General features: G+C 41.5%; 1 protein-coding gene across 10 annotated transcripts in view; it reads left to right on the top strand.

The window, feature by feature from the left end:
• VWA3B (von Willebrand factor A domain containing 3B) overlaps positions 1 to 12,272 on the top strand; it is a 201,411-nt gene that overhangs the window by 173,450 nt on the left and 15,689 nt on the right. For 9 of the 10 annotated variants that reach the window (XM_029937205.1, XM_029937213.1, XM_029937211.1 and 6 more), the window contains 2 exons: positions 4,364 to 4,475; positions 11,513 to 11,637. In XM_029937205.1, coding sequence (XP_029793065.1) covers positions 4,364 to 4,475; positions 11,513 to 11,637 — 237 coding nt within the window. The remainder of the gene's footprint in view (positions 1 to 4,363; positions 4,476 to 11,512; positions 11,638 to 12,272) is intronic. The other variant, XM_029937206.1, reaches the window with a different exon arrangement.

Here is a 12,272-nt window from a genome sequence, read left to right as displayed (position 1 = left end):
AAACAATCAAAAAAACTAATAGGCAACCAACAGAATGGGAAAAGATAGTGGCAAATGGCATATCAGATAAAGGGCTAGTATCCAAAATATACAAGGAGCTCACTAAACTCCATACACGAAAAATGAATGATCCAGTGAAGAAATGGGCAGAAGACCTGAATAGACACTTCTCCAAAGAGGACATCCAGATGGCCAACAGTCACATGAAACGATGCTCAGTGTCACTCATCATCAGGGAAATTCAAATCAAAACCACACTGAGATACCACCTCACACCAGTCAGAGTCGCTAAAATGAACAAATCAAAAGACTATAGATGCTGGCGAGGGTGTGGAGATACGGGCACCCTCCTACACTGTTGGTGGGAATGTAAACTGGTGCAGCCGCTATGTTTAATTTTTAAAGAAATTGCAAAAAAATTTTCCCAAAGTGCTGAAAATCAATTGACCACAAATGTAGAGATTTGTCTCTGGATTCTCAATACTATTCCTTTGGCCATAGGACTATCCACCTGTCAGTACTACACTTTCTTGATTACACTTTTTGATAATAAGTGTGGAAATCAAGTGTAGGTCCTACAGATTTGTTCTTTTTCCAAATTATTTTGGCACTTCTGGTTTCAGTATCTCAATTTCTGCAAAAAAAAAAACCCCATGAAACAAAAAACTTAGTGAGATTTTGATGTGAATTATGTTGGATCTAGAGATCAGTTTGGGAAAAATAGCTGTCTTTTTTTTTAATGTTTTATTTATTTTTGATACAGAGAGAGACAGAGCATGAGAGGGGGAGGGGCAGAGAGAGAAGGAGACACAGAACTGGAAGCAGGCTCCAGGCTGAGCTAGCTGTCTGCACAGAGCCCGACGCGGGGCTCGAACTCACGAATGTGAGATCTGACGCTTAACCGACTGAGCTGAAGCTGGACGCTTAACCGACTGAGCCACCCAGGCGCCCCTAGCTGTCTTAATTGTATCAAATTTTCCAATCCATAAACATGGTATGTCACTGCACTTGTAAGATCTTTCATTTCTCTCAGCTCTGTTTCCTAGTTTTCATTGTGTAGTTCTCTCACTTATGTTGACGTTTATTCCTAAATATTCTGTTCTTTCTGATGCTGTTATAAATGGAACTCTTTTTTTTTTAAATGTTTTTAGATGTTTATTTATTTTTGCAAGAGAGACAAGTGCGAGCAGGGGCAGAGAGGGAGACACAGAATCAGAATCAGGCTCCAGTGTCTGAGCTGTCAGCACAGAGCCCAACACAGGGCTCAAACTCATGAACTGCGAGATCATGACTTGAGCTGAAGTTGGATGTTTAACCAACTGAGCCACCAAGTGCCCCTTGCATTTCTTTTCTTAGCTTTATTTTAAGATTATTCATAGCTAATACATGGAGATACAATTGATTTGTTTTTGTAGCTCTAAATTGTATCATGACATCCTGCTGAACTTGTTAATTAATTCTGGTAGTAACTGGGTGAATTCCTTAGAGTTTGCCACATAGAAGATCATAGCATTCATGAATGAAGACAGTTTTATTTATTCCTTTCCAACCTGGATGCCTTTATTATTTCCTTGCCCTGATTGCACTGGCCAGAACCTCAAGTATAGTGTGTAGGAGGGGCAGAGCATCTTGCCTTGTGTCTGATCTTAAGGGCTTTCATCAGTATGGATCATGTTTGCTATAAGCTTTTCATAGATGATTTTCACCAAGTTGAGGAAGTTCCCTTCTGTTCCTAGTTTGTTAGGAGTCTTCATCATGAAAGGTGTTGGGTTTTGTCATGTACCCTTTCTCTATGCATTTAACTATGGCTTTGTCCTTTATTCTGTTAATATGGTGTATCACATTAATTGATTTGTGGGCCTTGAAACAGATTTGTATTCCTAAGATATTTGGTCATAATGTATAATCCTTTTTGTATGCTGCTGGATTTATTTGCAAATAGTTTCTTACAGATTTTTTTACATCTACATTGGTGAGGAGTATACAGGGTCATAGTTTCCTTGTCTTGTGGTATCTTTGGTTTGGAATTGGGGTAACACTTGGCCTTCCCTCTTGTAATATATGTGATCTTCTCAGTAATTTCTGGTTTCCTGGTGTTCCTCTTTCCAGTCCTCCAGCCATCTGGGGCCAAACAGGGGCCAGAGAAAGAGCAAGAGAGAGAACACTGGGGGTTCACCTCACACTCTTGGAACCATAGTGCTCCTAACCAGACGAGATTCCCCTCCTTCAGAGATTTAGCTCCTTTGGGCTCACACTGCCAACATTGATGCTCCTACCACAAGGGCTGCTTGCAGACTAGGGGCTGAGAGGAAGAGAGGGGGATTTCTGTAATTTTTGTGAGTGCTAGGAGTTCCTTTTCCCTTTAAGCCAGAATTACGAGTCTTCTCCTAGAGCCCTCTGTCTGCACCCTGGTACCACTGCCTTGTGATCAGGCCGTGAAATACCAGAGGAAGAAAATGGTAAACCCACTAGTCTGTTAGCACTTCAAGTCTTCTTTCCCAATTTGCTATTTGCCTTCCAGAATGATTATATAGATCTTACCTAGAAATTCAAATGCTGTATGTCTTTTTTTAATCTTGTTTTTTAATCTATTTAAAATTTATTTTATAAGAGCACTGGTTCTGAAATTTGTTGGGAATAAAACATAATGACTGTTCTGGTTGATGTAATGGTGACTTTGGAGTTTGGAGGAATGGAGGGTAGTGGGGTTTGGGTCCATCTACTAATGATCAGTCAACAAGCACAGAAAACAGGACTTTAGAGTAGGACTCTACAAATCAAAATGATTTTTTCGTGTAGTGGACACAGCATGACATTCACTTCAACCCTTGACTCATACAGTACCATCTGAAAATTACAGAGCGGTTCTTTTCTTTGATTTTTCTGAAGTTGCCTGGGTAAAGTCTTCCCAGAGAGATTATAAGTGAGCTGGGCTTAGAAGGAGTTATCTGAACAGGAAAACTGTTGCTCGTTTTAAAAAATATTTTTTCTAAATAAATAGTGAAAGTCTTCTTCCTCTATGTTCTTCAGATTAGATAACTTTTGTTGATTCATCTTCAAGTTTCTTTTGTCATATCAATTCTGCTATTGAGCCCTTCCAGATATTTTTTTATTCCTAAAATTTTCATTTTTTTACATAGCTTCTATTTCTCTGCTCAAAATTACTACCTTCCTATTCATTTTAAGAGTTCAACCTCATGGACTGTGGTTATAATTGATTTAAAGTCTTTATCTGATTATTCTAACACCTGGATCATCTCCATTTTATGATCTATTGATCACCTTTTAACTTGAAAATCAGTCTTATTTGCTTCTTAAAAGTTTTTTTTGTTATGTTTTTATCTTATTTTTGAGAGAGACAGAGAGAGAGAGAGACAGAGCGCAAGTGACAGAGGGGCAGAGAGAAAGGAGGACACAGAATCCGAATCAGGCTCCAGGATCTAAGCTGTCAGCACAGAGCATGATTCTGGGCTCAAACTTGCAGACTGAAATCATGACCTCAGCTGAAGTCAGATGCTTAACTGACTGAGCCACCCAGATGCCCCTGCTTGCTTTTTAGAAGTCTGTTGTAGGAACACCTGACTTCGGCTCAGGTCATGATCCAACAGTTTGTGGTTTCTAGCCCACATCAAGCTCTGTGCTGACAGCTCGGAGCCTGGAACCTGCTTCGGATTCTGTGTCCCCCTCTCTCTCTCCCCCTCTCCCACGTGTGCTCTGTCTGTCTCTGTCTCTCAAAAATAAGTGTTAAAATAAATAAATAAATAAAAGTATGTTGTATTTTGGATTGTATCCAGATATACTGAATAGTATGTTTTAAGACCATGGATCCTGTTTAAATTCTCTGGAAAAGGTTGACTTTTTTTGTGTGTTAACATTTTGATTAGGTTTAGGCTGCAAATTCTCTCTCACTTCTTATGGACAGTGGTTCCCATATATCAGTTCAAGTTTACTTTATCATTCAATATTTTTAATGTTTGTTTATTTTTGAGAGACAGAAACAGAGTAGGAGCAGGGGAAGGGCAGAGAGAGGGAGACACAGAATACTAAGCAGGCTCCAGACTCTGAGCTGTCAGCACAGAGCCTGATGTGGGGCTCACATTCACAAGTTGTGAGATCGTGACCTGAGCTGAAGTTGGAAACTTAACTGACTGAGCCCCCCAGGTGCCCCGTCAGTTCAACTTTAAAATCCTATTCCCAATAACAGAACAGGAAGTACTCCAGAGTGATTATACAAAGTATATGTATGTTCTGTAGTTTTTGATAGTGCAATTCTCAGTAGAGAATCCCAGACTACCCTGTATCTGTGGTTTTCACTGTCTTTGTTGACTCTTTAAATCAATTATTAATGTTTTATATTTTTTAGCAACAGGTATCTCTGGGAAGTCCAACAAAGAAAATCAAATCAAAAAAATTGGATCCCCTCAAAGGCCAAAAAGTTATTGCAAGATGTGATGAAAATGGCTTTTATTTTCCAGGTAAATATTTTATTTTGTAACATTCCTTTGTTAAATAATATGATCTCAGGGACCTGAGGTTCTCAAACTGTGCTTTCCTTAGAATACTGCATTTCATAGGCTGTACAAAGTTATTCTACTTCTAAAATGAAATGATGATGGAGCCTATACCTATATTTGTGGGGGGGGGATAGCCAGAAAATGTATTTCATCTTTCATTTATTTAGTAAAAACAGTTTTACTATACATCTACTATGTTCTATGTATGTATTATTCCTAATGTGCTGGTCTAGTATAGTGAGCAAGCAGACACGAAGCTTCTCTTCGTGGAGCTTACATTCTAGTGGGGGAGACAGACAAGGAAGCAAATAAATATAATGTGTAGTGGGGCGCCTGGGTGGCTCAGTCGGTTAAGCCTCTGACTTCGGCTCATGTCATGATCTCACATTCGTGGGTTCGAGCCTCGCATCAGGCTCTGTGCTGACAGCTAGCTCAGAGCCTGGAGCCTGTCTTCAGATTCTGTGTCTCCCTCTATCTCTGACCCCTGCTTGCACTGTTTCTCTCTGTCTCTCAAAAATAAGTAAAAAAATTTAAAAAAAACCACAATGTGTAGTGTGCCAGATATAGTGCTGTAGAGAAAAATCAAGCTACAAAGGGAATTGAGACTGTCAAGGTAAAGGATGCAATTTAAAATATGGTGGTCAATGAAGAGCTTCTGGGGCAAGTGAATTAAATTATCTCAAGGGAGACCATTCTAAGCAGAAGGAATAGCATTGCAAAGTCTGAGGCTGGAGTGCATGTTGGTGGAAGAGGCCAGCGTGACTGGACTCGAGAGCTTTTCCCAAGAGTTTCCTGAGACATGTGATCCTAAAGGAATCAGCCAGGTGAAGTTCAAGTGAGAACCTTGTAGACAGTGAAAATAATATGTATCTAGAGATGGAGAAAAACATTTTATATCTTGCGAAATTAAGCAGAGTATGGTTGGAAGCTAGAATGCAAAGAAAGGTAAGAAATAATAAAGATCTTCAGAGAGGTAAGGATGAGGCCATTCATAAAAGGTTATGTTAAGAAGTTTGGACTTGGGGTGCCTTGGTGGCTCAGCCGGGAGCGTCCATCTTCAGCTCAGGTCATGATCTCACAGTTCGTGGGTTCAAGCTCCATGTCAGGCTCTGTGCTGACAGCTAGCTCAGAGCTCGGAGCCTACTTCAGATTCTGTGTCTCCCTCTCTCTCTGACCCTCCCCTGCTCATGCTGTCTCACTCTCTCTCTCTCAAATAAAAAAATAAAATATAAAAAAAAACATTAAAAAAAGTTTGGACTTTATTGGAGAGCCACATTTAAAGCAAGGAAAAATATAGTCATGATTGAAGTTTATAAAAGCTCTCTCCCATTGTTGTGTGAAGAGTGGATATGGAGTGGGTTAATTTGGGCCATCTGGTAGAAAGTGGTGCCTACATGAGATGTTGGTAAGAACAGGAAGCTAATGATGTATCTGGGACACAGTGAATTGTAGGTATACTACTTAAGTGTCGATGTCTCAAAAATCTCTGTCTCCAGACAGATTTCCTTCTTGAGACTCGACTCCTATCTCCAAATGCTTCCAATTGCTGAAGTTGTCAGAAAAGCAATTAGAGACAGAGCCTAGAGTCTCAAGAGGAAATCTTTCTGGAGATATTTTTGAGACATCAATACACAAGTGTCATTGATATCACAGGAAGGGAAAAGAGAGCTTAGATAAAGAGCCCTAAGGAAGATCCATGGGGCAAAAAGATGATACCGCAGAAACATAGCCAGTCTTGCATAGGCATTAATCTGTCAATCACCAGTTAAAAGAATCATTCTTTATTAATTAAATTTAATTAAATCTTTTTCATGGGAAAAATACTTCAGCAAGAGTTTTAGTTTTTGTCAGACATGTTTGGAGAACTGACAACTAGGATATTTTACTTGAAATTTGCTGAATGTGCTTTGGAGTTGACTGGGTGAGAGTAATTAAATATGGATCTGAGCATTTGAGATGAGCAGATAGGCCAAGGCATGAAACTCTTCTTTGCAAGAGCAGGGTCTGAAAACCTTCTGTTTCTTTGGGACCCAGATTTGTGAGGTGAGGATTATAGAGAGCTACCCTTACTTGGTTTTCTGAATTGGGGCCCTGGAGAGGGGTCAGAGACTAATTTGGCAGTTGAGTGGAAATACGGGAAAGGACTGAATTCCAAATGGCTGCATTAGGGCTTGGTATCAGTTTGCTGGCCAAGGTCCTGGAGAAAACGAGAATAGCTCAAACTCTTCCTTGGCACCATCCCTGAGTGATAAGAAATACTAGAGACCTACTGCTGCCAGTGGGCAAGTAGAGGAAACGGGTAAAACCAGGGCCACGTGTAATACCTGAGATCATGTCAGCAATGATTATTGCCCTGTTTTCTTTTATTTAAGTTTTTAACGTTTTGTTTATTTTTGAGAGAGAGAGAGAGCTCGCGTGCATGAGCAGAGGAGGGTCAGAGAGAGAGGGAGACACAGAATCTGAAGCAGGCTCCAAGCTCTGAGCTAGCTGTCAGCACAGAGCCTGACGTGGGGCTCGAACCCACGAACCGTGAGATCATAACCTGAGCCAAAGCCAGACACTCAACCGACTAAGCCCCTGTTTTGTTTTGTTTTAAATATGCAATTAGAGGCAGAGAGCACACACCCCTAATAGTTGCATGGGATCTGGCTATTTGAGAATTTTTAATTTGCAGCTGTGTTTAAACTCAAGTCAGTTTGGAGGAAATACAGTAGTCGTATAATCAGTCATTTCTATTAGTGGCTAGTTAGTAAACACTGACTCAGACAATTAAATGCTAGTGCATATGTTACTGGATGTACTTAGTTTTTGTTCCCTCTCCCCTCAATGAATCTTTAACCAGGAATTTCAACTTTACCATCATAGAGTTATTTTTTTTATAAAAAATAATTTCAAACCTAGAGAAAAGTTGCAAGAAGAGAAAACTTCTATATACTCTTTACCCAGATTTGCCAATTTTTAATTTTTGTCATGTTTATTTTATGGTATTTATTATCTTATTCCTTTTATTTCTCTCTACTTACCTCAATACATGTACATTATTTTTCTGAACTGTTTGAGATTAGGTAACATCACTGTGCCTCATCACCCCTTAATGCATCAGTCCGTATTTCTCAAGAACAAGGGTGTTCTCTTAACATAATCATAATAAAGTTATAAGAGTCAGGAAATTTGACATTATTATACTACTTCTTATCTGTATATTTCAATTTTGTTAACTGTTCCAATACTGGTTTTATATTTTCTATCTCTAGAATAGGCCCAGTCCAGAATCATGTATTGCATTTAATTAACATGTCTACTTAGTCTTCTTTAATCTAGAATTGTTCTCCAGCCTTTGCTATCATTTTTCATTATACTGATGTTGAGTGAGGTCAATTACTTTATAGAATGTTCCTCAGATAGCTTAGATTCAGTGTGTTTTCCTGGACAGATTGCTACCTAAGTGATGGCAGGATGTCACATGGCTTTCAGGGCATGCCATCCAGAGGCTCATGGTATCCAGTGGCTCTCACTAATGACACTGAGATGACCTGGTCACCGTGCATTACTGTTTTCTCCCTTGCAAAAAAAGGCCAAATAGAGTTTTGTGAAGCATAAGATCAATACTCATTGGTGACTCCTTTTCTGATAACTTCTATTCTAGCCTGCCAAACATTTCTAATGGAAAATATCTGGCTTTAAAATGTACCTCAATAGCAGGTGGCTTTCGAGTGACTGGATCAGAGTGTCTGTCACTTCAGCCCAGGTCCACGCTGGAGCAGAGCTCGCCTGGTGGTGGCTGCCGTCCTCGGCAATCAGGGCAGGGATTTCTGTGTGGCTGACTCTCCTCCAGGGTCAGTGTGGATTATCTAGTTAAGGAATGACTGTACTGTTCAGAATGGAAGTGACAAGCTGATAGCTTGGCTTATCAGCATTCTGAAAGGCAAAGAGGGAGACACATTTCAATACCTTATTTTAAGTCCTTATTTGCAGGAAATCAGGCCATCCTTCCTGTTCTTTAAGAAGCATTTACTTCAGGAAATTCACAATGATGAAAAGTCTCGAGTTGGCAAAATTTCTGCATTATGCCATAGAAGCAAGTTATGATGGAGGAAAAAAGCAGGGGGCAGAGGCAAGGGAGGGGACCTGAGTACTTCTCAGGTATAATGATTTAGGGTCAGAAAATCCCAAGTTTTTATTTATTTGAAGTCTCCCTTTTTCCTCTAGTAGCCATGTGACTGGAATCACTGAAGTTCTCTGAGCCTTAGTTTATCTTTATCTTTCCAAATGAGATTTAAAACAATAACAATCCCCATGAGGTTGTCATGTAGATTAAATATAGTCATGTACAGGGGCACCTGGGTGGCTCAGTTGGTTAAGGGTCCGACTTCGGCTGAGGTCATGATCTCACAGTCCGTGAGTTTTGAGCCCCATGTCGGGCTCTGTGCTGACAGCTCAGAAGCTGGAGCCTGCTTCAGATTCTGCACCTCCCTCTCTCTGTGTCTTTCCCCCACTCTCTCTCTCCCTTCTTCCCTCTCTCTCCCTTCCTCCCTCTCTCTCTCTATCTAAAAAATGAATAAACATTTTTTTAAATTTACATATGGTAATGTACAGTGTTTTCTGAATTGGGAAGTGTTAAATGCATGTAAGGACTTTTTCTGACATTCCATGTAAGAGCTTCTCTTAGGAGATAGAAACAAATCCTGTCCTCTCCTGGGCATCAAGGGAGCTGCTTGCAATCTTAAAACTTTAACAGCAGTTTAAAAACCTTAACAAAAATTCAAAGAGGCGAGAATTAGCACAGGGGACTAGAAAGAAACCTGAGACTGAAGGAAGGAGAGAATATGATAAATAGATGTGAGAGATGACTCAGGGGAGTGGGGCAGGCAGAGGGGCTGCTTTTGGTAAAGCAAAGCTAAAGCCTTTTTCAGGAGATGGACTTTAAGCTTGGCTGTGACTATGAGAAAGCTCTTACAGTCAGAGGTAAAAGATCCAGTCTCCAGTGTGGAGTAAAGATTGAGAACTACTCCATCTTTCACCCGATCAACTGACCTATCTACTTGGAGTCTTTCTGCAGTCTTCTGACCACTGAGAATGGGCCACATTTTTGCTGAGGGCTTCAACAGGGGCACGTTCCCTTCTCTCCAGCCTAAGTACAGGAAAGCCCTCTGGCTGAGGTGGGGGCATGCGGAGGGGGGCCTATATCTCAGGAAGATGACTAGGATTGCCATGCCTCTGCTTGGAGGAAGCCCAGGCTCCTAAAATGGTTTCTGGAGACGTTTCAGAGCCAGGAGACACAGTGTCACCTCTTGGGTAAGGACAAAGAGAAACTGTAGCATAAGGGAAAACAAAAATGAGAAGCTGATCTAGAATCAGGACATAGAAATGGTGGCAACTCCTTAATGACATGGAGAAGGAGCGAGTGCAGAGGCTGAGCCCTAACTTGACAGGCCCACCCTGGGGTCTTCCAGCCCCCAGAGCACAGCCAGCCATGGCATCTACACAGTGAGGCCACTTCTAACGTTAGGCTGGGAGGCACTGCACTAATTTCTGCAGGTGAACAGATGCCCACTTCTGCAGAGATTGCATGAAGGAAAAAACAATGGAAGGAACTAAAGAGGGGTTATTGTAACATACCAAAAAGTCTAGGTCTAATCATCTAGAGCAAGGGTTGGCAGACTTTTTCTGGAAAAGACACATAATAAATGGTCTAGACTTTGTGGCCATACAGTCTCTGTCATAGCTACTTAACTAAGGCAAACAACGGAAACCCTGCAGAGCAGGTTTATGACTAGATTCTGGCAAGTCCCAGAAGCTAGCTGTGAAGCCTGGGAGGGGTGTGGGGCACACCGGCGTGAGGGATGCGAGCATTCTCAAGTACGAGTGGGTCCTCATTGCTTTCCTAATAGGAATTCTTTCTAGAAGGTAGTGTTTGTTTTCCTGATTCAAAACATAAAGTCTGTTTATGGCAGCCAATGTGTGAATAATGTGCAAAGAATATTTTATAAACCAAACTGAAGGTTTTGATCCAATGAGAAAACCCACACTATGGAACTGGTTTTCTCGTGTGTGTGTATGTGTGTGTTACCAAAAAGAAAAAAAGGTTGTCATTTCTTTGGCCATTTAAAACAAGAGACATGAACTCAAGATGAAAAACACCAGCCATTTCTTTGCCACATAAAAGGCCATGGGACTTTGCTAATGCAAGTGTGTGAGCTGGGGTGGCCATGTTGGGCCCTGGTGATGTGGGAGCCCCATGGGGACATGCACATTTCTCTCTGAGTAAGAGTCTGGCTGCAGCTTTACTGCCCAGGAGGTGCTCCTTCAAAACCTCCCCTTACTGTTTATAATCTTTTTTGATGGGAAAATATCCTTCAACTAGGATAAGTGACAAAACAGGTGAACTTTAAAGCAGGTATTTTCCTTTCCTACTGTAACCATCCCTTTGAGTACAACTGAAAGACAAGGAAACTACTTGTGTCTTTTTCCTTTGTTCCATTTTCAGTTGTGCGTTTTAGGGACACTGTGGGATGTGTTCAACCTACTTAGCTTTTCATTTACCTCCGATTAAATGAAAAGTTGACAGTGCGAGTTCATATGTCTTTTTACTTCTACACTTTAACAACACCAATTTTCCATATGTAATATAGAAGGAAATATGGCTAAAATAAGTAAATAAGGAAATCAGATGGTAGGAAGTGCCCACGAAGAGAATATTTGTTTCTAGAAATGACGTTCTTGTCAGGATTATTGCTGGTGATGCTGGACAGACAAGCTTCTGCTCTTCTCTGGGCTTCCCAGCTCAGCGGGCGCTCCAGACCAGAGCTCAGCACTTCACCACTTTGAGTCACTCAAGCCCAGTATGCATCGTACAGTATCCAGTGTTATCTTGTGGAGATATCAAAGGGGCATACTGATCTAAGCAGGCAAAGGGTTATAAATTAGACAACAAGATGGGGCAAGCCTAAGGGAATAGGCATGATTTATCTTTATATTTTAAATCTGATTCCTTTCAGGGGTGGTGAAGAAGTGTGTGAGCCCCACCCATGCTCTCGTGGACTTCAGGTATGGAGACACCAAGGTTGTGCCCACCTCGTTCATCACACCTATTGGGGGTGCCATGCCCTGCCCACTGCTCCAGGTACCTGCTACAGCGATCTTTTTTGGGGGCACTTTCCACCATCCCCACAGTTGTGGGTAACGGGATGGCAAGGCCACTCTTGGGCCTTTGCTAAACATCTGGTGGGCTCCTCCCAGGAGCTTGTGTTTGGGCAGGAAAAGCAGTGGCCCCTGTGCCTATGGCCCCATGCCTGGTGACTTTCGTGCTACCCTTCTCAGCTGACTCCCCATGTCTGCACAGACTGGCATGCATTAGCACCTGTGGCCCTTGTCATTCCACAGAAGTAGATGGTCGTGGGAGGGAGTTGCTGTAACTGCTAATGCCCTCGAAACTTTATTTTAGTATCTTTTTTAGTATATTTATTTTGAGAGAGTGCACATGCAAGTGGGGGAGGAGCAGAGAGAGGGAGAGAGAGAGAGAGAGAGAGAGAGGGAATCCCAAGCAGGCTCAGTGAAGACCCCAGTGCAGGGCTTGAGCTCCTGAACCGAAAGATCATGACCTGAGCCAAAATCAAGAGTCAGATACTTAACCAACTGAGCCACCCGGGCACCCTGACAACTGCCCTTGAACTTTAACTGCAAAAGATTATATTAAAACGGATTTAATAACAAGGGCAGACGTTGTGCTTTCCTTGACATTGTAGTCAGTTAATACCA

Source organism: Suricata suricatta, chromosome 4, assembly GCF_006229205.1.
Source record: "Suricata suricatta isolate VVHF042 chromosome 4, meerkat_22Aug2017_6uvM2_HiC, whole genome shotgun sequence".
Taxonomy (NCBI): domain Eukaryota; kingdom Metazoa; phylum Chordata; class Mammalia; order Carnivora; family Herpestidae; genus Suricata; species Suricata suricatta.
Note: the sequence above shows the minus strand (reverse complement) of the source record. Positions and strands in the feature narration are given on the sequence as shown.